This window comes from Leopardus geoffroyi, chromosome C1 (genome assembly GCF_018350155.1).
Source record: "Leopardus geoffroyi isolate Oge1 chromosome C1, O.geoffroyi_Oge1_pat1.0, whole genome shotgun sequence".
In the NCBI taxonomy this organism is placed as follows: Eukaryota; Metazoa; Chordata; class Mammalia; order Carnivora; family Felidae; genus Leopardus; species Leopardus geoffroyi.
Window position 1 is genome coordinate 15,944,784 of NC_059328.1, and position 23,769 is coordinate 15,968,552.

The 23,769-nt window shown below is 40.4% G+C and overlaps 1 protein-coding gene across 14 annotated transcripts in view; it reads right to left on the bottom strand.

Moving 5' to 3' along the window:
• Positions 1-23,769, bottom strand: part of USP48 (ubiquitin specific peptidase 48) — a 112,249-nt gene that overhangs the window by 31,990 nt on the left and 56,490 nt on the right. For 3 of the 14 annotated variants that reach the window (XM_045476041.1, XM_045476034.1, XM_045476029.1), the window contains exons 7-16: positions 22,062-22,195; positions 21,275-21,357; positions 14,170-14,349; positions 10,641-10,769; positions 8,986-9,139; positions 6,098-6,149; positions 4,571-4,742; positions 2,851-2,965; positions 1,788-1,918; positions 547-618 (exon numbers count right to left, since the gene is read on the bottom strand). In XM_045476041.1, coding sequence (XP_045331997.1) covers positions 547-618; positions 1,788-1,918; positions 2,851-2,965; positions 4,571-4,742; positions 6,098-6,149; positions 8,986-9,139; positions 10,641-10,769; positions 14,170-14,349; positions 21,275-21,357; positions 22,062-22,195 — 1,222 coding nt within the window. Of the gene's footprint in view, positions 1-546; positions 619-1,787; positions 1,919-2,850; positions 2,966-4,570; positions 4,769-6,097; positions 6,150-8,985; positions 9,140-10,640; positions 10,770-14,169; positions 14,350-21,274; positions 21,358-22,061; positions 22,196-23,769 lie in introns of all 14 variants that reach the window. The other 11 variants (XM_045476044.1, XM_045476032.1, XM_045476043.1 and 8 more) reach the window with 9 other exon arrangements.

Sequence of the window (23,769 nt, forward strand, 5' to 3'; positions counted from 1 at the left end):
CTGACACACGACAAAGTTTCTTTTCTAAATATGGTAAAATCCTATTTTGTATTTTTTTAAAAAAATCGTTTGCAAGGAAAGAACATATGAGAGGCCCTGGCACGAAAGCAGGCAGTAAGAAGTTAACTGGGAAAAAGGACGGGAGAACAGAGATATGAAAAGTCAAGCAGATTAGAAAGCCGGTTTACTGCACCATGACAGCCACATCAGGGCCTACTTCTCTCAGAAACCCGGAGAGAATACTTAACAAAACATCTGTCAACACAACACAATCAGACTGACAACCCAAGATGTATGCTTCTAGGGCGCCTGGACGGCTCAGCCGGTTGAGCATCCGACTTTGGCTCAGGTCATGATCTCGTGGTTCGAGAGTTCGAGCCCCATGCCGGGCTCTGTGCCGACAGCTTGGAGCCTGGAGCCTGCTTTCGGATTCTGTGTCTCCCTCTCTCTCTTCCCCTCCACTGCCCGCACGCTGTCTCTCTGTCTCTCCCTCTCTCAAAAATAAAATAAAACATTAAAAAAAAAAGATGTATGCTTCTAGCTTACCATGTGGGCACAGAATGTCTTCATTAAAATTTAATTCCTCCTCCTCTTCTTTCCTTTCTTCTTTTGATTCCTCTAATCAAAAGAAACACAGATAATAATCATTCTAGCTGTTATATTTGAAGGTCAAAGCAGCAGTACCGCTGAGCACAATTCCGAACAAAGAAAACTTGAAACATTCCAAAAATTAGACCCAAGTGATTCGTACGTGGTTATGCTAAGAAGCGCTATGTTTCTTTCCCTTAAAAGGAAAGAAAAATATCTGAATGGCAGTTTTACTTTTTAAAGATTTAGATTATGCAAGAAAATGTTCCCTTTTTTTTTTTCAAATTGAAAAATACTTTACATCTCCTTCCATTAATTCTAGTCAAGCTATTCAGAATACAGGATCTTAAACCAAGTTAATCATCCACATGTCACGTTATTTTCACCTACCTCTTCTTTTAGGGGTTGAGCAGAAAACTTCAGAAAAGGCTAATGAGAAATAAGGACTTAACCGATAACATCAAAAACGTATAATAAGAACCGTGCGTTTCCTGTTAACATTTCTCTTCCAACATCTGCTTTTCCTATTTGTCTGCATTGTGTCACCATGAATTTGTAGTTGTGTATAACAGGAACACAATCCTTAAGCATAAGGAGATTAGAATAACTACGTAGGGGTTTTAGCTTATGTTAATGTTAAGTATACATTTTTAATACGCTTAAGATAATATGTAAAGAATATTTATTAATCATTAAAAAGCTCAAGTGGAAGGGCACCTGGTTGGTTCAGTTGGTCGAACACCTTGGTTTCAGCTCAGGTCATGATCCCAGGGTCCCGCAGTCAAGCATGGAGCCTGCTTCGGATTCTGTCTCCCTCTCTGCCCCCCTCCCTCACTTGAGCATGTGTGTGCGATTTCTCTCTCAAATCAGTAAAAAATGAAAAAGAAAGGACACCGACCAGGTAACTGTCTCCTCATTCCGTCACAAACACAATGAACTTCTCAAATAAATGGCCATGGTTAATCTCAGTGATAATTTTGAAAGGCACAGTCTTGACACTGCTCTATCATTTTTCATCTATCAGACTAGTAAAAACTGATGTGAATGGTATACTCTTTATGTTGACAAAAGCACTGGAAAACAAGCCCCCAGCATACTTTCTGGAGGATTTTTACCAATACGAGTCAGTACATGGCAATTCCGTATGGGTATGTCGCGGTATAGTTTATGACCACTGACACACTAGTTTTCAACATTACCTTTATTTAAGGTGTTGCCGTTCATCTTCCCGTTGCTTTGGTCGACGTCCCCATCTTGTTCGTCTAATTGCTCGAGAGCCAGCTGGCGCCAGCTGCGCAAGGAAGATTTCCCTACCCAAAACCCGTCATTGCTGTGGAACAGAGACCACGTGACGTCACGCAAGTAGTATTTCCTGAGGCCCCCATCCCCTCTTTACCTGTAAAGGCCACAACTAGAACGAATTACTAACATTCAAACTCTGTTGTCCACACCATTTTTATCCCCCTCCTGCATCCTGGCCATTTTTCCTCATCACTACTGAATAGCACAGATCTCATATTCATTCTGGTTCCATCCCAAATCTCGTCCGGCTTCCTCAGTTACATTCACACCCGACACGACTCAGCTGGCTACTCTCTTTCACGTGACTACCAGGCACAACTACATATAGCTGTGCCTTCAAGGACATCTGTAGGTACTCTCACACACATCCACGTCTACATGCAAACACACATCTGAGGACTCATTAGGCTGTTTACAGAATGATCAAAAAGTGAATAATATTTATTTGGAAAACACACACCTTCAATTAAACCCAGACATAACAGGTGCCATACTAAATGCCACCTGATTTTGCTGGTTCCTGGGTGCAAGATACTCTGTGGAGTGATGCTCGACATACTACAAGTACCCTGGGTATTTTCGACAAGGGCCCTCCACAGGGGACCATTTGTTAATACACGTCATGCTTTCTAAAGGGGGCACCCCCACGCCTGCCAGGAGTACCGACAATTCCACTCCCGAACGCACCAACATGCTGCTTGGTTTGGTCGGACTGCAGACCCACACCTCTGCTTCTACTTTTCTAACAGAGGGAGTGCAGTCACAAAGGCTGTGTCACTTGGCTTTCCTTATCTTTGCCGCAGTGGCAACCATTGCGACATTTAATCTAGCTGCCAACCACCGCATCACTCTTTCCTCAAAACATCCTAACTCCTATGGTCTGGAACTAATAAGCCGCTGAGTGATTTCCTCTTACAACTGTTGCAGCTCGTCATAAACAGTATGCGCTGTGTAACATACCCCTTTACTGTTGCTTTTAGCAGATTATTGACAGTTTTATAGTCTTCATTTAGTTGATTCTTCAGACGTAACACACGACAACGTTCTACCACACACTCCTTACACAGGGCTTTCACTAGAGGGAATGAAAGGAAACGGTTCATTCACATACTAATTTCCTGATAGGGAAGTGTCAGTACTACACAGAACACAGAATTCTCAATCAAAGTTGCATGTTTTGATAGCAGAGCAGATCAGCATATATCCCACATTACTTAGGCGATACAGCTTTCAAAACACCAATATTGTTCTGTACATAAAGAACAATGCGAGGCGAGATGTCACCATTCGCTACAACTACCTATGCTATCTACTATTTTACGAGATTTAGATGCCTATTTTACAAGACTGTAGTTAAATAATGGAGGCTCTCAGGTGGGGGGGAGGGCACAGAGGAGTGTCAACATATCTGACAACTATAAATGTAATGTTAAATGAGAGCTTCGTGGGGGTATGAAATATTGGAACACTTCCAAGCACAGAAAGCACAGAACACTACAGGGAAAAACACCACCAAGGCCCCAAACTCACAGCTGCAGGAATCACGAAATGTGATTTTAGTTTTTTTACTTTATTTATTTACGTTGAGGAGGGTGGAGAGGGGCAGAGAGAGGAGGAGAGAGAATCCCAAGCAAGCTCTGCACTGTCAGTGCAGAGCCTGACGTGGGGCTCAACTGAGCCACCCAGGCAGCCCTGAAATGTGATTCTTGGAATGATATAATCACTGCTTAGTTCACTGATCGTGAATCAAAAACAAATTGGGAAAGCAAAACTCCAGATGTGTACAAGAGAAGGTCTGAATCTTGTAGTTAAATGCCAGTTTTTATGCAGTAAGTTGTACGACCACGCTCCCCCTTTCTACTAAATTAAATGCTGCTTTCGGAAAGGGGGAGCGTGGTCGCACAATTTTATTAGATTCACCGACAGACTGGAGGGAGGCCTTGTGTGGCCAGTAGCTCATTAAAAGGAAAGTGTTTTGAGGAGAGACAACCGGAAGCAAACGGACTACGGACACTACGTGGTTATAAATACCTCTGCATTCAAGGTGGCATCAAGTAGCTTCCATTCATAAGCTAAGTGAACAATCTGCGGAAGTCAAATCAGATGTGCAATCTACCAGACCAAGGTTCAAGTACTCTGAAGACTACCGTACAAACTAATAAAAAACTACGTGGTTTCCTCAAAGAGGAAAATTTTTTCTCTGAGAGGGCAAAATCCACCGTTAAAACTCAAAGAAAAGTGTCAGTTTCTTTTCTAACATTACAAATATATGAGGTCTAGGAGCACCTGGGTGGCTCCACTGGGTAAGCGTCCAACTCTTGATCTCGGTTCAAGTCATGATCTCACGGTTCGTGAGTTGGAGCCCTCTGTCGGAAATCTGTGCTGCCAGTGCGGAGCCTGCTTAGGATTCATTCATTCATTCATTCATTCATTCATTCTCTCTCTCTCCGCCCTTCCCCCATTTGTGTGCTCTGTCTCTCTCAAACACAAATAAACCTTAAAAATAAAATAAAAATAGCTTATAAGGTCTAATGCTGCATAACTTCTCTCATTAGCAAACCCTTTCTGCAAAGCGTAAGGAGCATTTGCTCTGGCGTCACAGTTTGGGTGAGATGATCAGAGACCACAAGCTGAGGACTTAAGGCATTACTTTTTCAGCAGAGAAAACACCTCGAATTACCAGTTAGTCTTGGTCCTCCTCCATATCTACTATAGAAAATGTCAGCCGCATATTCAGATATTCTCTTCATAATTGATATCTTATCAGGATGAAGCTTGTCATGGGAACACAGGCAAGCGTGATTATCGATAGGCTTGGTGGGTGTCGATTCATCCAACCATTTCTGTAGCCACTCGAGAGAGACAAATTCATAGGGTTCTGAGGAAAAAAGCAAAAGAAAGCATCTATGTATTTTCACAGCTTTTTGACTAAGTGATACTCATTTTCCTCAAAAGACAATACAAACTCTGTCCAAAGTTAGCAGAATCAGAAGAATCACTATTCAGGGAAAATGTTGAGGAGTATCACATAAAACTCCATTTAACTAACCCTCTTCTAGGTCAAGGAGCTGTGCACGATAGGAGACTACACAGTTCCCTATGAGAGCGGCTGGTATTATTAACCACATTCTACAAAAGAGGCATCCACAGAGAGAAGTGTCTTGCTTGATAGCACAGCAGAGTTCTGATCAGGACACCCATGACTGTCGACTAGAAGCCATGCTCCACATATTGGCACGCAAATCATATAACCTCATTCCCTACTATGTTCATTTCATAAATGGTTTTCATAAACACTTCTCACCAATATGTGAAATACATCTGGAAATGAGAATGAAGAGACTGAGTTCCAAGTTATAAATTAACCTCAGAAAAAATTTTACAAATTAACCTCATCAGCCATAACCACACTTTTATAAGCCAGTTTTATAAGCCAGTTTTAACCACTGAACTTTTTTTCTTCATCCGAGAGGATACTGGTGTCACTTAAAACGTGTTTGATTTCCCCACCCCAGTCCGTATCATGAGCTATTTGTTATATAAAGTATATCAAGAAAGTAAGTTATTTTATACAAATTCCAGTATGAATTACACTAGAATTGAATTGTTCGCGACTTTGACGTTGCAAAAATTTAGACAAAACTGAACCACCTCAAAATGAGTTTTCATTTGGGAAAACAAGAGTCCCAGAGTTCCCTAAAAGTCAAAATTAAGGACAAAGGGCCAGCTTTGATTACTTACAAAGATCTCCAGTGAGTCCCAGCATAAAACATAGAAGAAAACATACAGAGATTGAATTTACGTATTTGTATCATGTACTACTTCTGATGAGATCTGAGGGATAGACAATTCAATGCAAAGCCCATTTTGACCAATTGTATACTTCTCTTAGAGTTAGTGACAAGTCTAGAAAACTACTTTCCATTTAAGTTCAGTGTGAAACACTTCAATTTTTACAAAAACAAAATTCAGCATGATCGCATCCCGTATTTGTTCTAAGACTGTACATCGTCAACTGAGAGCCTTCTGATGGACTGGTCAGCCCTAATGCAGCTGCAGAGAAAGAGCTCATGACTGCCAAGTTGAGACCAAGGTCTAATCCAAGTTCTGCCACCAAGAAACTGAACTTGAGCAAGTCACTTGAACTCTCTATGCTTCAGGTCTTTTATTTGTAAAATGAAGGTAATAATACCTGCCTTCTACCTACCTCACAGGGATGTTGTTGAATGTAAAAGATAAGATATGTGAAGCATTTTGAGCTTTTTGGAAGAAAAGAGATATAGAAAAGTTAATCATACATTCACACAATATATAAAGTGGAGACCTTAAGATTCAGTATAGGTAACATGGTTGTGACACTCTACAATATATAATGATACAGCTAATTAAATTCAAAATACTTCCCAATTTTATTTGGCATTTATCGAGTTTAATCTGCCAGGGACAGAGTACACCTGGTTATCTTCAGAATTTTACTAACATACATGATCTCTGTCAAAGAAAGCAAAATGAAACTCTTAGCATATCTAATCCTTTCTCAAATACAGTCACATAGATTAAAATTTTTACTAATCTGAAGGCCATCAAGGGAGGGAAAACTGAACTGTGACACAGAGCAACATTCAAGAACCATTCACCAGGTGTTCTCACGTCCCCAGGTGCTGGGGAGGGAAGAGCAGACAATGCCCACTATTGCTAACTGCAAACAAACCATAAGGATCCCGACCCTCACAAGAAAAGGAGCCCAGGAAGTACAGAAAGCACTCTGTGCCAAGGGCCGGTTGCTGGAATTGAAAGCCCAGGGTGGCTGTACCCCGGGCCCGTATGATAATATGGCTCAAAGGCAACCTGCTTCAGACAAGATTTCCCAATCCCCTACTCGAATCCCACAGAAAACTTCCAAGTGAAGGTTATTGTTTTGGTTTTGAGCAGTTACATACGAATTAAAAGTAAGTCATGAAGATCAGAAAAATCACATCTGGTTTTACAGTAAGAGGAGGAAGGGAGAGAGCAGAGAGCAGTTCTGGGGTTCTGATGGAATTCTGTATTATTAATTCTACTGATTTTCTAGATTCAGGGTGCTAGTTTTAGTGTGCTGGAGGACCCATGGAAGGAAGAGGGGCTGTGGTTCACATAGGTCTGTCTGTCTTTCCATTCCCAATCTCGATTACTATAAAGAGGTGGATCAGTCTCTGCCAAGAGTTCCCAGACAATCAGGGACAAGCTCAAGTCTCAAGAGTTAAGGCAGATCTGCTTCTGGAGAGTTTTTACACTACTGACGTTTCTGTCCTAGAGAAAGACTCGTGGCAGATTCCCTATGATTTGTGACCTAGCAAACCAGCTCAGCACTGTCTTCCGAAGGCATGGGTAATCAAGCACCGAAAAAGGAATGCGCACTCTAATCGCCAAGGTGGCAATACTGAACGGTCTATCATCTCACCACTTCACAAAACAGGAAAGCGCTTGTGACAGTATTTACCAGAGAGAAATGTACATTTTGGTTAAAGTTATGTATAACTTTTTTTTTTTTTTAATGCCTGAATTTTGAACATAGGGAAATCCCTTGGGGGGGAATTATAAAAGTCTACAAAGACTGTGACCTCAAAGATATTTGCAACACTTCACCTAGAGATACTTTACCATTATTTGCAGATACCTTATTTAAATTTCAATAAAAAGGGCCAAAAGTGTCTGTGTTCCCGATGAGGCATATGTTTTAGGATAAATGACTCTTCTTTTATATAAATGTTCACAAACACAAGTAAGAGTTAGAAAATGCATAACAAAGACTAGGATTGGCAGCACAACACCACATTCATCTGATTTTGGATTTTCAACACTTAACACGACATAGATATTCTACTATGTATGTTTACTGCAAATGGGAGGAAGATGTTCCTAACTAGTAAAAGTATTGATAACAGAGAGATATTCTAAGAACACAAGAGCAGTTTCTTAGAGACTGAAAACAGCCAGGAGATGCCCAAGTATGTGCTGACCAGACACATCCTGCCTTTGGACAATGCGGTTTTAAAAGAGAGGGATTTAACTGCATCTAACATAAAATGCAGTTTTGAACCATTCTCTTGTCCAGTGAATGCAGAAAACTAGGAATACAGTTCAAAAAATAGATTTCTAGGTCTCAACTCCTTTGAATAAATTTAGGTATTTGAATCATATTCATGTCCAAATCATTTTCAGTAACATCAGGGTCAGTCTCATTCTTTAGAATAATCCCAACCCTTGGGACAGAGTGAGACCAACGCATTACAAAAAAAAGTCAGAATCAAATAAAGATGTGGTTTAGAAAGAACTGTTCAGAGTCACTCTTATAGATTTAGCAATTTATATTCATCTTTTGTTTAAAAGAGTATACCAGTAATGGAAAAATAAGATATGAAAAAGACAAAACCACAAGTACAATTATACTTGAGTATTTATCTTCAAAATTTAGGATTAAATTGCCTCTCTTCTTTACGTAGGAATTGGACATGGGGAAGTCTGCCTAGGAAACGTTAAAGACACATCGTTACCAATGGTACTGAAGGCTTAAAAAGTTGGGATTTTCTAAGGCACTAGGTAAACTTGAATAAACATACACAGTAAAGGGATGAGCTGGCTTGTGTGGGATAATTCTTAAGAAATTAAGGGTCAGCAGAAAGCTCTCCATTCTTAGCATAATATTTGATATTAAATTTCAAATTAGTATAATAGTAACATTAAAAATAGTTCACAGACAAGACTGCCTGTTAAGACTGTCAGGGCAGTGAGTTGCTTCCATAACCCAATCAGATTTTTAAGAACAAATTAATATCTCACAAAATAGAAATGCCTGTAAGACTCATACATATGCAGAATGCTGACCTAAACCTTTTAATTTGTTAAGAGCTTCCCATTCTTAAAAGTACATGATAATGAAAACTATATGGAATGCTACGCATCAAATTATTGCTCGTTTACATAGTAATTTTATAGTGCTTAAGCTGGCGTTAGTGGGTTATAAGAAAGGGTAGGGGAAAGTTTGTTCATATACATTTGTGAACATGAAAGAAACAAGGCACATAATGGCAGCAGTGCTGTCCCAGAATATCTTACAGACCAGCTCCAGCAGGTAACCTTTGGTACAGCTCCTTAACCTCTTCGTGTTTTGCTTTTCCTTTATCCACACTTTGCTTACGCATCTCGGCCATTTCAATACACCACTCCTCAAACTTGGAATTATCCCGATCTACCAGCTCTTGAAGAAAGGCTATTCAAAAGAGAAAGACAAAAACTAATGTTTTCCTGTTTTCAAAGACACAGAACCATGCCAATCTTGAAATTACAGCAAATATCGGTTAGGATTCTAGCGGGAACTTCTTACTGCGGTCTCCCTTTCTGTAAGAGATCTATAACCTGCAGACAAGAGTAAAAATGGAAACAGCCACTTGAATGATACTAGGTAATTCCCAATCTGGTTCTCTATGATGTCACCAGACAACTGGAGCCATCAAATGGCTCACAAATACCACTTAAAAACAGATGATGCCACAGACCACAGTCCAGTAGTAGGTAAGATGACAATTTAAGACCACCCTCAGGCCTGTAGCAACTCTTCCCCACCCCCCACCCCTTCTTAATTAAGTAAACTCTAAGCCCATGCCCATGGTGAGGCTTCAACTCATGACCCTGAGATCAAGAGTTGCATACTCTACCAACCGAGCCAGCCGGGCACCTTGCTAAGTGGGTAAAACCCACTTGTATGCTTTACAAATTAAACCAAATGGTTCCTTAAATACATGTTTTCTTACCTATAGAATTTTAAAAGTTGTTTGTGGCTTTCTTTGGGAGGGAAAGGGTCAGTGGAACAGTTCTGTTAAAAGTTCCTTTATTTTTTGGGTGCTTGGGTAGCTCAGTTAGGCCTCCGAGTCTTGATGTCGGCTCAGGTCACAATCCTGGGGTTCCTGAGACTGAGCCCCATGTCGGGCTCTGTGCTCAGAGCCTCCCTTGGATTCTCTCTCTGGCTCTCCCCGACTCGTGCAGCCTCTCTCTCATTCTTGCTCTCTCAAAATAAACTTTTTTTTTAATGGTACCTTTATTTTAAAAAACTCACTACTTGATTGATTGATTGATTGATTAAGATTTTATTATGGATCTGAAGCGGGCTCTGTGCTGACAGCAGAAGCCCAACCCGGGGCTCGACCCACGACCCATGAGATCATGACATGAGCCAAAGTTGGGCATTCAACCGACTGAGCCACCCAGCCGCCCCAAAATTTTGTAATTTTTAAGTAATCTCTACACCCAACACGGGGCTCAAACCCACTACCCATGAGATCGAGTCACACACTCCACCAAATGAGCCAGACAGGCACCCCCAAAATTCACTACTTTAAAAGCAAATTTGTGATTATATTTACTTTCACCAACACTTACTATCTGCAATCAACCTATCTTAATAAATTAAAACAGGAAGTTTTTCTTTTTGTAATTATCTTTAAATGTTTTATTTATTCTTGAGGGAGAGTGTGAGCGGGCGAGGGACAGAGAGGGGGGAACAGAAGATTTGAAGCGGGCTCTGTGCTGAGCACAGCAAGCCTGATGAGGGAGGGGCTCAAACTCACAAACCATGAGATCATGACCTGAGCTGAAGTCAGACGCTCAAACAACTGAGCCACCCAGATGCCGCTAAAGCAGTAAGTTCTTGTCACTGACCTTTGAGCACAGTATTCTAACATATTTGCCTTATGTAACCCTGGAAAACTGCTTACCTGGTACCTGAACAATTGTGTTGGGTTTTTCTTGAGTTTGTAGTCTATACACCAACATGTATGCATTTCGAGAGCAGTGAGTTCCTTTGCCACACTTGGGTTTACGTGTCTGGGACTTAGAAGGTTCTGCTGAGGTCGAGAAATAAAAGATAACTAAATTAGAATGCCTCTAGTATGTTCATCCTTTTGCAGGGGAGGGGAAGGAGGAGGGCCACAGAAAACAAATTTCTATAATACACATTCAAGATACTTTAACAGGGATCTGAAACATTAAAAGGCAATACGAATTCAGCATGCTCTTTAGATGCTTGAGTATTTAAACAAGCTTACTACCCTACCCCCTTTGCCTGCCATATTCCATTTCTATTAAGACGGTAAGAAAGTACTATTTTTCAGGAAGAAAAACCTAGAACCAAGTAAAAGGTACTACTGCTATGAGTTTATTTTAATGTCGATCTTAAATTACAAAAGTAAGTCCAGGGGCGCCTAGGTGGCTCAATCGGTAAAGAGTCCGACTCTTGATTTTGGCTTAGGTCATGATGGTGCAGTTAGTGAGATCGAGCCCGATGTCGGGCTCTGTGCTGACAGCGCAGAGCCTGCTTGGGATTCTCTCTCTCCCTCTCCCTCAGAATAAATAAGTAAACTTAAAAAGATTTTAAAAATCGGGGCGCCTGGGTGGCTCAGTCAGTTGGGCATCCGACTTCAGCTCAGGTCATGATCTCAGGGCTCGGGAGTTTGAGCCCTGCATTGGGCTTGCTGCTGTCAGTGTAGAGACAGCTTTGGATCCTCTGATCACACCCTCTCTCATCCCTCCCCCAATTTGCACACTCGAGCTCTCTTCAAAATGAATATTCTTTGAAGGATTAAAAAAAAAAATACAGTAAATCCAGATTATGACAGAGAACACACTGATGGTTCCCAGAGCAGAGGAGGGCAGTCAGCTGGGTGAAACAGATGATGGGGATTAGGAAGTACACTGGCAGATGAATTGTTGATTCACTATATGTTAACTGGAATTAAAATCAAAATTCAACAAGAAGTTATAAAAAAAAAAAAACACACAGATTTAATTGCCCAAAGAAATAAAATAGCATGTTCAAAATAGTGAAATGCTAATGAGCATAAAGATTAGCCACTAATCTCTACAAATTCAGTAGCATGGCATTCATTCCTAAGTGTTCTGCATGGCAAGTGGATCACATGAAAGTGATCTTCAGATTGGTGCCTAGGATCCAGGGGTAACCTTCCGGTGGTATGAGATCATGCTTACTTCTCAGGAAATCAATTACCAGATCTCCAATTCACCATATACTTTTGTAGAATCGAGCTGCCTCAAAGCTGAGGTTCCACTGATAGCTCCTGCCTCTCCTTTCTCAGTCATCCCTCTCCCACTTTACAAAGGAAAGATATAACCTCACCCAGGGATTAAAAAAAAATTCTCAGCCATGTCATTAAAAGATGTGTTTACAATAAAATTTTGCTTTTGATTCAGGAGTATTCTATAACATACTCATATGGGATTGACCAATGTGGTGGTATTTATAATTTAAAAGATAAAGCTGGATCCTGAGGCAAAGGGGGGGGGGGGGCAGGAGGGAGAAGGGGAAAGGGAGAAGGATATTGGGGGGAAAAAAGAAAAAGTTCAATCAAAAAGAACTTTAACTATTTAGAGCTGTATGGTTAAAGAAATCTGAAGTATATTCCATTAGAATAAAATTCTGCAGGGTCAGATGGAAATGATGGAAATACTAGTATGGGAGAAAGGGGGAGGGTTAAAAGTGTCCTGCTATAAACAAAGACCAATTCATATGTCTCTGAAATAGTGGGTATTGACTGTTAACTAATTTCATTTGGACGCTCTTAAAAGTGATGTTCACTATGTCAGAAAATCACATTATTTGGAGCACTTAAAATTAAGATGAAAATGTCGGGTTTTAAAACATGCAAGGAACGCAAATTCGTTCAATATTCTTATAGAGAATACAGGAACAAAAAGTTTGAAGACCACCATAACAGTAAATTAAAAATGTCAGGAGCATATACAGTAAAGAGGCAGTTGGGCACTTCTAACCAGAAAGTATTATGATTTAACATGTTCAATTCTTTGTAGAAGATGGGAATATAAAACAATTCATAAAAGTTCATAATAGAATACAGGTGAAAATGACTCGTGGAATTTAACAAACAAAGATTTTCTGGTTTTGATGAAAAGAAAACAACAGATGAAAGCTGTAACGAACATTGCATGGTGGCATTAAAACACTGGAATGGAGGGGCGCCTGGGTGGCTCAGTCGGTGAAGCACCTGACTGCGGTTCAGGTCATGATCTCACGGTTTGTGGGGTTGGGCTCTGTGCTGACAGCTCAGAGGCTAGAGACTGCTCTGGATGCTGTATCTCCCCCTCTATCTCTCAAAAATAAACATTAGAAACAAACAAAAAAAACACTGGAATGGAATCCTGATAGGTGTGGAGTCTCTTTCTCTTGAACTACTCTAAAATTTAGGGCTGCTTAGAAATAGTACATAGGACAGCCTTACCAATGCTTTTATTCCTACAATTCTGACTAAAATGAAGACAAATCAAATAAACCTCAGTGAAGAACAGTCAAATAAGACCACGACACCATTATTCATAATTTAAAGCTACATCTCAGTTTTGTTCCCAGAAAGACTCTCACAATAAGAAAAATTATAAGCAAAGGTTAAGACGTTGAGTGTTACTAAGATGGGATGGGAATAACATTGCTGATTATCTATAAACACCTGTTATTTAAAAACAAAATACCTCTCTCAATTACAAGAATATCGTTGCCACTTAAATATCTGCAGAAAGATCTACCCACATGCCTGGAAAGCCAACTCCAATGGCCATGCTCCTCCCTGACACCTTGGGCAAGTGGTTCTGATCCAGAAGAACTGTGGAGGAGGCACACACCCATTCCCATTCCTTTTCTCTTATTTAGACTCCCAAGTCCAAGCCTCATCCAAGAATGACAAACACGGCGACAGAGTAATGAAAAGTTCAGCCGAGATGGCTTCTACTGGAAAACTGTGCACTTCGTTAGGGAAGGGATGGGTCTTCTGGCCCAAGAAAATGGACAGGATGACAGCTCCAGAGTAAGGTGCTATTCACAAAGCACTGTAAAGGCAGACCTCATCACTACAAAATCGCAAGCAGCTTACTCCCCAGAGGCATTGCATCACACTCTGGGGATGGCATAAGATACTTAACAGGGAGGAGTAGGCACTGTTCTCAGAGCAAAGGTCCCCTGCTAGAGTTATTTCTCCAACATACATCTCCCGACACAAAGAAAAACATCATGGAAACCATCTCTGGAGGAAAATCTTTTTTTTTGTTTTTTAATTCAGGCATTGCTAACAAAAGATGTTCAGAGATTTTACGTGTGTTTAAGACATGCAAATACCCTTAATAACCCATACCAATCTTGGGCCATAAAAATTTATCAAAATATTTCCAGTAAAAAAAAATTTATATTTTAAAAGGGCACTCACAACTTAAAGGTTTTACCTAGATCTTCCTCAATCCCTAGTTGTAATTTCTTCCCCTCCATCTTTTCTATGTCTTCGTCATTAAATTTATACCATTCACCGGACTGTGGATCTTTCACATGGGCAATGTAGTGGCCAGAATAAGCACTCACTCCTCTGTGTATAAGGACTGCACTCAGTTCATACACATAGGACCCACCTGGAGAAAGAGAAAGGGAGAAAGTAAAAAACGTTTTGGAGAACAATATTTCTTCTTATATCCTGAGCCTTAACTGTAATGATTAAAATTGTTTTCCTATCTGATAGAATTCAAAACATGTCACTTTTTTTTTTTTTTTACAAAAAATTTAGTTTTACAAAGTAATATAGAGATGCTATCTTAAGCACCTGACTGTACTGACTCTCCATTTCCCTTGCAAAATATACAGATGGAAAGCTATCGTACTCTGGGCACCCAGGTCAGGGTTACAAAGCTATTCTGTAGTACACTTTGCTATTCTGCATGAATTGGCTCACCTATATACTTACCAACAATCAGGTGATCATATTCTTCTCACAAATTACTTATACAAACTAATGAGATGGGAGTGTGAAATTAAAAAAAATTTTTTTCAAGAAGAAAAATGTTTTAGAAAAAATTAGAGATAAGCCATTAAGAAAAACTGCTGTCAAAACAGGAATAGGCCAAGATAACTGGAAACAGGAGAGAAAACATTAAAATTTAGAATGAGGTGGGGCACCTGGGTGGCTCAGTCGGTTGAGTAGCTGACTTCGGCTCAGGCCATGATCTCACAGTTCACGGGTTCAAGCCCCACGTCGGGCTCTGTGCTGTCAGCTCAGAGCCTGGAGGCTACTTTAGAATCTCATTCTCTCTTTCTCTCCCCCTGCCACCACCCACCCCCCGTCTCTCACAAATGAATAAACGTTAAAAAATTAAATTAAAAAATCTAGAATGAGGGGCATGTGGCTATCACAGTCAGAAGAGCGTGCGACTCTCAATCGAAGTTCTGAATCTGAACCCCATGTTGAGTGCAGAGATGACTTAAATAAATAAAACTTCAAATAAAAAAAAATACAGAATGATTCTGCACTGAGGTTTCTTCAGAAGTATTTTTAAATTCCTATTTCACTTTAAAGAAAACCAATAAATAAACAAACAAAAGCATATTATGCACATGGTTTATACAAGAGAAGGCTTTACCCATTTATCCAAATATCGGCAAACGAACATTGCCATTTTCAGATACAATATTCTAAAGCTTTTTTTAAAGAAAATCTTTTAAACCAATCATGGGGAGAAATACATATGTACTGGGAAAAAAAAATCACTTCTATCTATTTTACTAAAAATTAGAAAACAAAAAACTAATTAGCAACTCCATAATACAGACAGAAAACCACTACTGACACTGAGACCTGCAGTTTTTTCTAACAAATATATCATTAACATCTTTCTATATCATTAAACATCCTAAAACTTATTGTAGTGGCACCTGGGTATCTCAGTCGGGTAAGCGTTCTTGACTCTTGATTTCAGCTCAGGTCATCTCAGGGTTTCGTGAGTTCTGCATGGAGCCTGCTTAGGACTCTCCCTCTCTCCCTCGCTCTCTGCCCCTCCCCTGCTCATGCTCCTGTCTCTCTCAAAATAAATAAACATTAAAAAAATCAGATATGATAAAGAACCAAACTGAACTTCTAGAAATGAAAATTATAATAACTCAAAGTCAAAACTCTACAGAAAGGCTTAACGGTAGATTAGGTTCACCTGAACAGAGAATCAGTAAAGTAGAAGGTGGGGCTAAAGAAATGCTGGGACACACAGGACAAAGAATGGAAGAGTCAGGGAACACCTTAACAAACACCTATTGGGATTCGAGGGGAGAAGAAAGAGTGGGGATGAGACATTTTAAGACACGATGGTTGAGGAATTGTTTGATACCTTTTGCAGGGAGGATAAATACACTTAGAATCTAATCTAGCCCAACAGGTCACAGTGACACTGCAGAATGTCCAAACCAAAGAAAAACCTCTTAACAATGACAAAACAGGCCCCAACCCCTCACCGGCAACACAAGCACTGCGACAAGAGGTCTCTCATGTACCGCGTGAACGTAACGGCCCACGTTAGGGAAAATAAATGTCACAAGAACAAAATACAGACAATTTTCAGACAATGATATGTGAAAACAATTTGCCATCAACAGACCCTTTCAAAAGGAATTTTATAAGCTCTATTCCATATTAAAAAAAAAAAAAAGCCACTGCAGATGGGAGGTCTAGAATGCAGAAGGGAATGAATGATAAACCAAAGATGGTGGTAAACAAAACACCAACAGTCCTACACACAATAAGGCAGCCTTTGAGTTTTTTATTTTTTTTTTATTTATTAAAAAAAAAATTTTTTTTTTCAACGTTTATTTATTTTGGGGACAGAGAGAGACAGAGCATGAACGGGGGAGGGGCAGAGAGAGGGAGACACAGAATCGGAAACAGGCTCCAGGCTCTGAGCCATCAGCCCAGAGCCTGACGCGGGGCTCGAACTCACGGACCGCGAGATCGTGACCTGGCTGAAGTCGGACGCTTAACCGACTGCGCCACCCAGGCGCCCCCTTTGAGTTTTTTAAAAAGCAGAACTAAAATACATACAGAAAACAGGAGCCCCTGGGTGGTTGAGGTGGTTAAGGGTCTGACTCTTGATTTCAGCTCAGGTCATGATCTCACATTTCATAAGTTTGAGCCCCGCACTGGGTTCCAGGCTAACAATGTGGAGTCTGCTTGGTATTCTCTCTCTCCTGCTCTCTCTGTCCTTTTCCTGTTCATGCTTGCTCTCTCTCTCTCTCTCTCTCTCTCTCTCAAAATAAATAAATAAACAAACAAACAAACAAACTGAAAAATTACTAAAAAAAAACCACATACAAGAAATAAGCAATTTAAGAGAGGATTGACTTCTTAGTGGTTTAAGGTCCTTGTAATGTGTTTTTGGTTTTTGTTATTTTTATTTAAGTAATCCTAAGATCAACAGTTACATTCTTGCAACTGAGCCAGCCAGGCACCCCAAGGTACTTGTACTGATTACAGAGGTAAAGACACTATGTCAGAGTTAAGTGCACATGTTATTTGCTGTGTTAACTAATGGAAGTAGAGAATAGTGATACCAGACAGCTCAGGCTGTATCTACCTGGTGTGCTGGTCCACACTCCATAGTTTACGGCTTACCTGGACTCCCCACCTACTGTTCTTTCTACCACACTGCCCTCTCCCATTACTTCATGGTAAAAGTGAACCAGAAAAAGCCTCTCCATCTCCCCAACCTCAGGAAACCATAAAGTAAACCCATTACCCCTGAGGAGAGCAAGAGAAAGAGAATGTGGGGTGGGAAGGGAATGTCATGGTGTTAGTCTGGCCTTCGTATCAGGTTCTTACAGTTTGGGTGAACAAGGGGACCTCAGCATTGAACTCAGGTTGTGCTGGTACCTAACCAGCAGGGATCCCAGATGCCTGGCAGAAATAAGTAAGGTCTCACTGGAGGATGTGGTGTCATGCCAGCCCTAAGGGAATCCCCAGATTTTCCATGTGCAATAACCAGCATGCAATCAAAGATAACCGAGTACAAAAGAAACATGACAACAACAAAAGAACCTACCGATACCCCCAAAATAAGCCTGCACGACATTCTAAGAGTCAGTCATGGGCTACAAAGTAGGCTATGTTTCAAGAAATGAGAAGCTTTAAAACATATTCAAGTAACGGGGAGCCATAAAACGTGGTACAGATTTGAACCAGAGGAAAGATCAGTACTTAAGGGTAAGTGGGGGGGGGGGGGGGGGGGGAGATAAGGGTAAGTGGACTGATGCAGTTAAAAGATCCAGATTGGGGGGCGTCTGGGTGGTTCAGTCGGTTGGGCATCTGACTTCGGCTCAGGTCATGATCTTACACTCCTTGAGTTTAAACCCTGCATTGGGCTCTGCCTTGACAGCTCAGAGCCTGGAGCCTGCTTCAGATTCTGTGTCTCCCTCTCTCTCTGCCCCTCCCCCGCTTGCACCGTGTCTCTCTCTCTCTCTCTCTCTCTCTCTCTAAAATGAAATAAAAACATTAAAAAAAAATTTTTTTTTTAAAGATCCAGATTGGGATTCCATTTTTTCGTATAAACTTGCAATTCCCCAAATTAAAAGGGTTGAGACGCAGACAGACACACAGCTATGACAGTGTTTTTCTCCAGCCACCTTCAACCACAGCCCAGATAAAGGAGCCAGGGAGGCAGGCAGTGCAAGATTTCATCATGGGTTGGGTTTCACCTGGCAATATCCCAGGAGGAAAAAGGTAAACTAAAGCCTAATGTTCAGGGATGCAAACTTACATCGTGAAACACTAAAGCAAAATAAAAATAAAAATAAAAAATAGGGGTGCTTCCGGTGCTCAGTCAGTTAAGCATCTGTCTCGTGATCCGGGCACAGGTCATAAGCTCACGGTTCGTGATACTGAGCCCGGCGTCAGGCCAGAGCTCGCCTGGGATTCTCTCTCACTTCCGTGCATGCATGCTCTCTCCCCAAATAAACAAACATTTAAACAATTAAAAATAAAAAAATAAATGAAGCACCATAAAAGCCAGATCAATGCCTATGATTTGAGGGGAGAGAAGGAGGTGTTACTGGGAGGGGCAACAAAAAAGACTCTAGAGTACTGGGAAGCTTTATCTCTTGGCTTGGATGTTGCTCGTGCAGATGTCCACTTGGTGACAATTCTTCAAGCCAAACGTGTATTTTGGACTTTTATGAATGTGTTATATTTTATTCTAAAAAGGTAGGAAAGTCAATAGAGTGACGTGTATGGTGCACACAACAGCAGGACAAGGGAGGGTGTGCCCCTCAGGACGGCTGAGGGAGAGAAGTGGGAGAGATCACCTCTAATAGGAGTTCCACATAGTATTCCCTAAATTAAATCATCATGCTACACCATACAAGTAGAAGCAGTAACTATGACTGTGTGACCAAGAGACAACAACACAAAAATTTTCGTATCGCGTTACCGTTGTCAGCCTGAATTTATACTTACCAATTCATTACTCTCAACAGCTTCAGGTTCTGGTAGTTGTGGACGGCCAGTGGAATCTGTTCTTTAATGGGCACCTTTATTACTGGATCTCAGGTCTGTCTTCGTGTTTTGCTAACTGTACTAGTTTACTTAAAATGTTTACTTATTTTTGAGAAGAGAGAGTGTGAGCCAGGAGAGGCAGAGAGAGGTTGACAGAGGATCCGAAGCAGGCTCCGCACTGACAGCAGAGAGCCTGACATAGAGCTCAAACCCACGAACCGTGAGACCATGACCTGAGCCGAAGTTGGTCACTCAACAGACTGAGCCCCCCCAGGTGCCCAGCTAACTGTATTGAAATGTAACTGGTTTCTTCTGAAATTCTATGAATTTTATTCAGCCCCCAGACCTTCAAGGTGGTCTACAGGTATGTTAAAATCTCTAAGAAACATGGCAAAAGTTCAGTTAGAGAGTCAAGGGCTAAAGGTTCAAGGAATGGAGACCCCTTGGTTTACAGATCTCTGCAGACCTGCGGGCCCACTATTTAAGGCAACAAGTGAATTCTCCTCTTAAAAAGACCATCTTTTACATCTACCTTTTCAGCTTCATATGGATAGGTATGCATAGACACATATAAATAATACAGGAAAACAAATACTGGTGATATAGTTATAGAATTGCAGGTAGTTTTTATTCTTTATGCCTTCTAAATTTTCCAAATTACCAAGAATGAACCCAACCCTGTGCAATTTTAACAACAATTAATGTTTTCAGTATTTAGAAGGTTGTGTGTTTGTACAGCAAATAGCACAAGAGCCTGTGAAAGACAAGGTCTATGGCTACAAACTACTGGATTAATTTCACTAGTCTTAGCTAACAATTCTAAAATAAGAAAATAATTTTTATTCTTCTATTTAAATACTAAGAGATTAGTCAATACACACACTAAATTTAAATATTTCTACAGAGTTTTTGACACGTCAAGTCTATTTCACAATCATCTTGTGCTCCTTACAGTACAAATTAGACAAATACATAATATATTTAGTAACATTAGTAAGAAGAACTATCAAAATCATACAGTGGAGACAAGGAAAGTGCTAATTTTACATCGAAGTTTCTGGACTCAGAGAAACCACCAGGCTATCAGACATCTCTAATTTTAAACAACTACCTGGAACAAAGGAGGCAGGAAGCAAACCACTAACCAAAGTGGACTACAGTTAAGTTACTCATTCAGCCAAATATAAAAGTAACGAAGTCCAGGTGCAAAGTCTGCAGCTGTTTTCTTCCTGCACCAAGGTGCGAATTTCAAACCCGCAACAGTGACAGAGCATCACACATTTTAAAGTTTAAGTATTTAATACATCATTCCCCAACCTATCCAATTGTTTTTTTTCAAAGGTTTTATTTTATGGCTTGTTTCTATTGTAAGTTGCCTCCAGAAGCTTTTTATGGAAAGAGAAAGAGTTGATGATATTAATTTCTTTATTAAAAATTTAATGGACAGGAAGATCGATCTGAGAAGTGCAACAGTCCTTCCGGTCAGGTCAGGGCAAGAGGGACAAAAGGGCAAGAAGTCTTCCTCTATCAATAATTGCCCTGTAAGGTGAAGACCACCAAAACAAAAGGGTAGGAAACTGTTTGGCATACCATCATAGAACTCATCACTGATATGAATTAGAGCATACATATTGAAATTACGCCACCTAAAGTTTTTGATGAAAAGTTAAAAAAATAAAAAAAACATGAATGGAGGCAGCTTAGAGAGACTTCACTTTATGAGGAATTACAGATACAGTTCTGACACTAAGGGACCACTTTGTGGGTTCAGACAGTAAAACACCTTCTCATGTTTTCATTCTTTTGTACACTTAATTGTGTAGATCTTGACGAACCATCTAATCTTTGCTGTGTACTTACGGAAAAATGGAAGTAACACATCTCGGCTTGCCTAAAAAGCCTTTGTTCCCAGACAGATGTTAACGTTAGCAAATAAAATTTAGTAACAAACTGCTGTTCTGTATTCATCACAAGCAGATCACAAGTTACATTCTCTGAGCATTAAAATTATCACTGCTCGGTAAAAATATTACCTTTATGTTCCACATAAGGCTCCATATCCAAAATTTCTGAGAAGCCAATGTAGGTATTCAGCTTTTTCTTATGTCCAGTTTGCCTAACCAAGAGGAAAGCTAATTATATTTATATTTAAAACAATCATAAAACAATGTATAAGCTCTATCACCTATTTTAATAAAAAACACATTGGTAGCTAGGTAGGCTTCATTTAGCAATCTTGCTCAAAAACCTGTACGATTAGAAGTCAACATAATGCTGTCTTGTAATTGGTGTACAATAATAGGTTGAAATTATGAATTTAAAGTGGTGATTCTAAACTTATTTCCAGAAGTTTTAATTTAATCACAACAGAGCCACCGAAACTCCTGCACAGAAGTAATGTGCATACGCAAACACTGCCTTTATCTTCATTATAAAATCAAAGATCTATTCCCACGGGGGCTGGAGCACCGTTAACTATAAATTGACTCTACTTCTTATACAGAAATACAGGAAAAGCAAGATAATTCACTCCTTACCTAAATGTTTGTTTTCCTTTTCTAGTTTTTAATAATTAATAATAGAATAAAAAAAAAGGACTCCCTACCTTTCTAGCTTTAACTCATATATGTCTGGCTTACCTAAGAATTTTGTGATCAAACCATGAATTATTTGCAAGTCAAAAGGACAGGCCCCACCTAGAGCTTTCACCCCCAGATCTAGAGTTTCAAATTGTAAGCATTGTATTACCTTCTCTAAGGTAAAATCTGTCCCCATCAGTCCACAATGAGCAACCAACACTGCTACTCTGCACATGCTTACCTGTCAAAGACAAAGCGCATCAGCTGTAAGTTCAGGGTGCAGGGAAGGCTGAGGAGTCTGATCTTCCTTGTTGCGTTCTGTTTACTTTGACAGTTTTCACAGAAGTATCGATTGTCTCCTTCTAATTTTTCTTCCTGCTCAGAAATAAGACATATTAGTTTAAAAAAAAAAAAAAAAAAGTAGAGGGTGGAAAGGTTTTTTTAAAAACTGATCAAATCTCTGATGGAAAGCATAATTTCATGTTCATTAACAGTCCCCCCCACCCCCAAGCTGTTGAAGGTCAAGCTACTACAAGTAACAAAAAAGGACACCGACAATAAAAGGTACTACTTGGCAGGAATATTATTTACTTGCATACAACAATTTAAAATTGATGTGCCTCTTTCCAAAATGTATGATTTTTAAAAAATTTTTTAATGTTCATTTATTTTTGAGAGAGAAAGAAAGAGGGAGGGAGAGGCAGAGAGAAAGGGAGACACAGAATCTGAAGCAGACTCCAGGCACAGAGCTCGATGCAGGGCTCAAACCCAAAAAGTGCGAGATCATGACCTGGGCCAAACCCAAGATGCCTAACCCACTGAGCCTCCCAGGTGCCCCCAAGGAAGTAGGTTCTAAGTTAAAAAAAATCCTATGTACTTTGACACAACAAAATTAATTTAATAAGAGTGGGAAATGGGTGGGAATTACATATGGGCATCAGAATACACACACACACACACACACACACACACACACACACACACACACACAATTAAAATTACTGAACCACACTGATGACATTAAGCTAAAAGAATAATGCAGGAAATTCAGTGTTATAGCTAATACTGGTTTCTTTTTAAATTGTTCCCGCATGTCCTCGTAACTCACTGTCCAGTGCCCCTCCTCAGCATCCTTGGCCAGCTGCACCTACCTCCCTGATCCCTTATGTCTGAACGTCCTCATCTCTCTCTCAACCCCTTGTTAATTTTATCCAGCCCCCAATGCCCTCCCCTGAACATACCCCAAAGCAAACTCCCAATTCCTCTCCCAAGCCTAGTCCTTCCACAGCCCTTGTCATAGTGGTTCTGGCAGCTCCATGCTTCCTGGCACTCAGGCCAAAACCTTAGTCATCTTTCACTCCTCTCTTCTCCATATCCAGTCTGCAACTGTAGTAGCTCTACTTTGAAAATACACTGAAAATCCAAACACTATTTCTCACCTCTTCAGCTAACCCTCGGTCAAAGCCACCATCAACTCTTTCTGTCTCCCCGGCCCCACCTTCAGCCAATTCTCAAGACAGCACCCAGAGTTAAGGATTCAAACACATCAGGACTCTCCTATGACTAGCACCCCCTGGTGGCATCTCACTGCACTCACAGTAAAAGTCCAAGCCTCTGGCAAAGGCGTATCCTAGGTGATGCTTAGTTATCTCCACAACTTCCAACTTTCTCCCCTTGCTCATCCACTTCAGGCACACTGACCTGCTGTTCCTCAAACCACCGGGCACATTCTACACCTCCTTCTTTCCTACATGGCTCCTTCCTTCACGTTCCATCATTTTATTTAGAACTGCAACCAACCTACCCTCCTTCCTACCACATTCTCCATCCCTCTTCCCTGATTTATTCTTCACCACGATACCTATTATAGTTGACACACTATATATTATACTTATCCTTATTTTATTGTCCTTCTCTGGTCCCAAAACCACTACATTATAAGGCAAAAC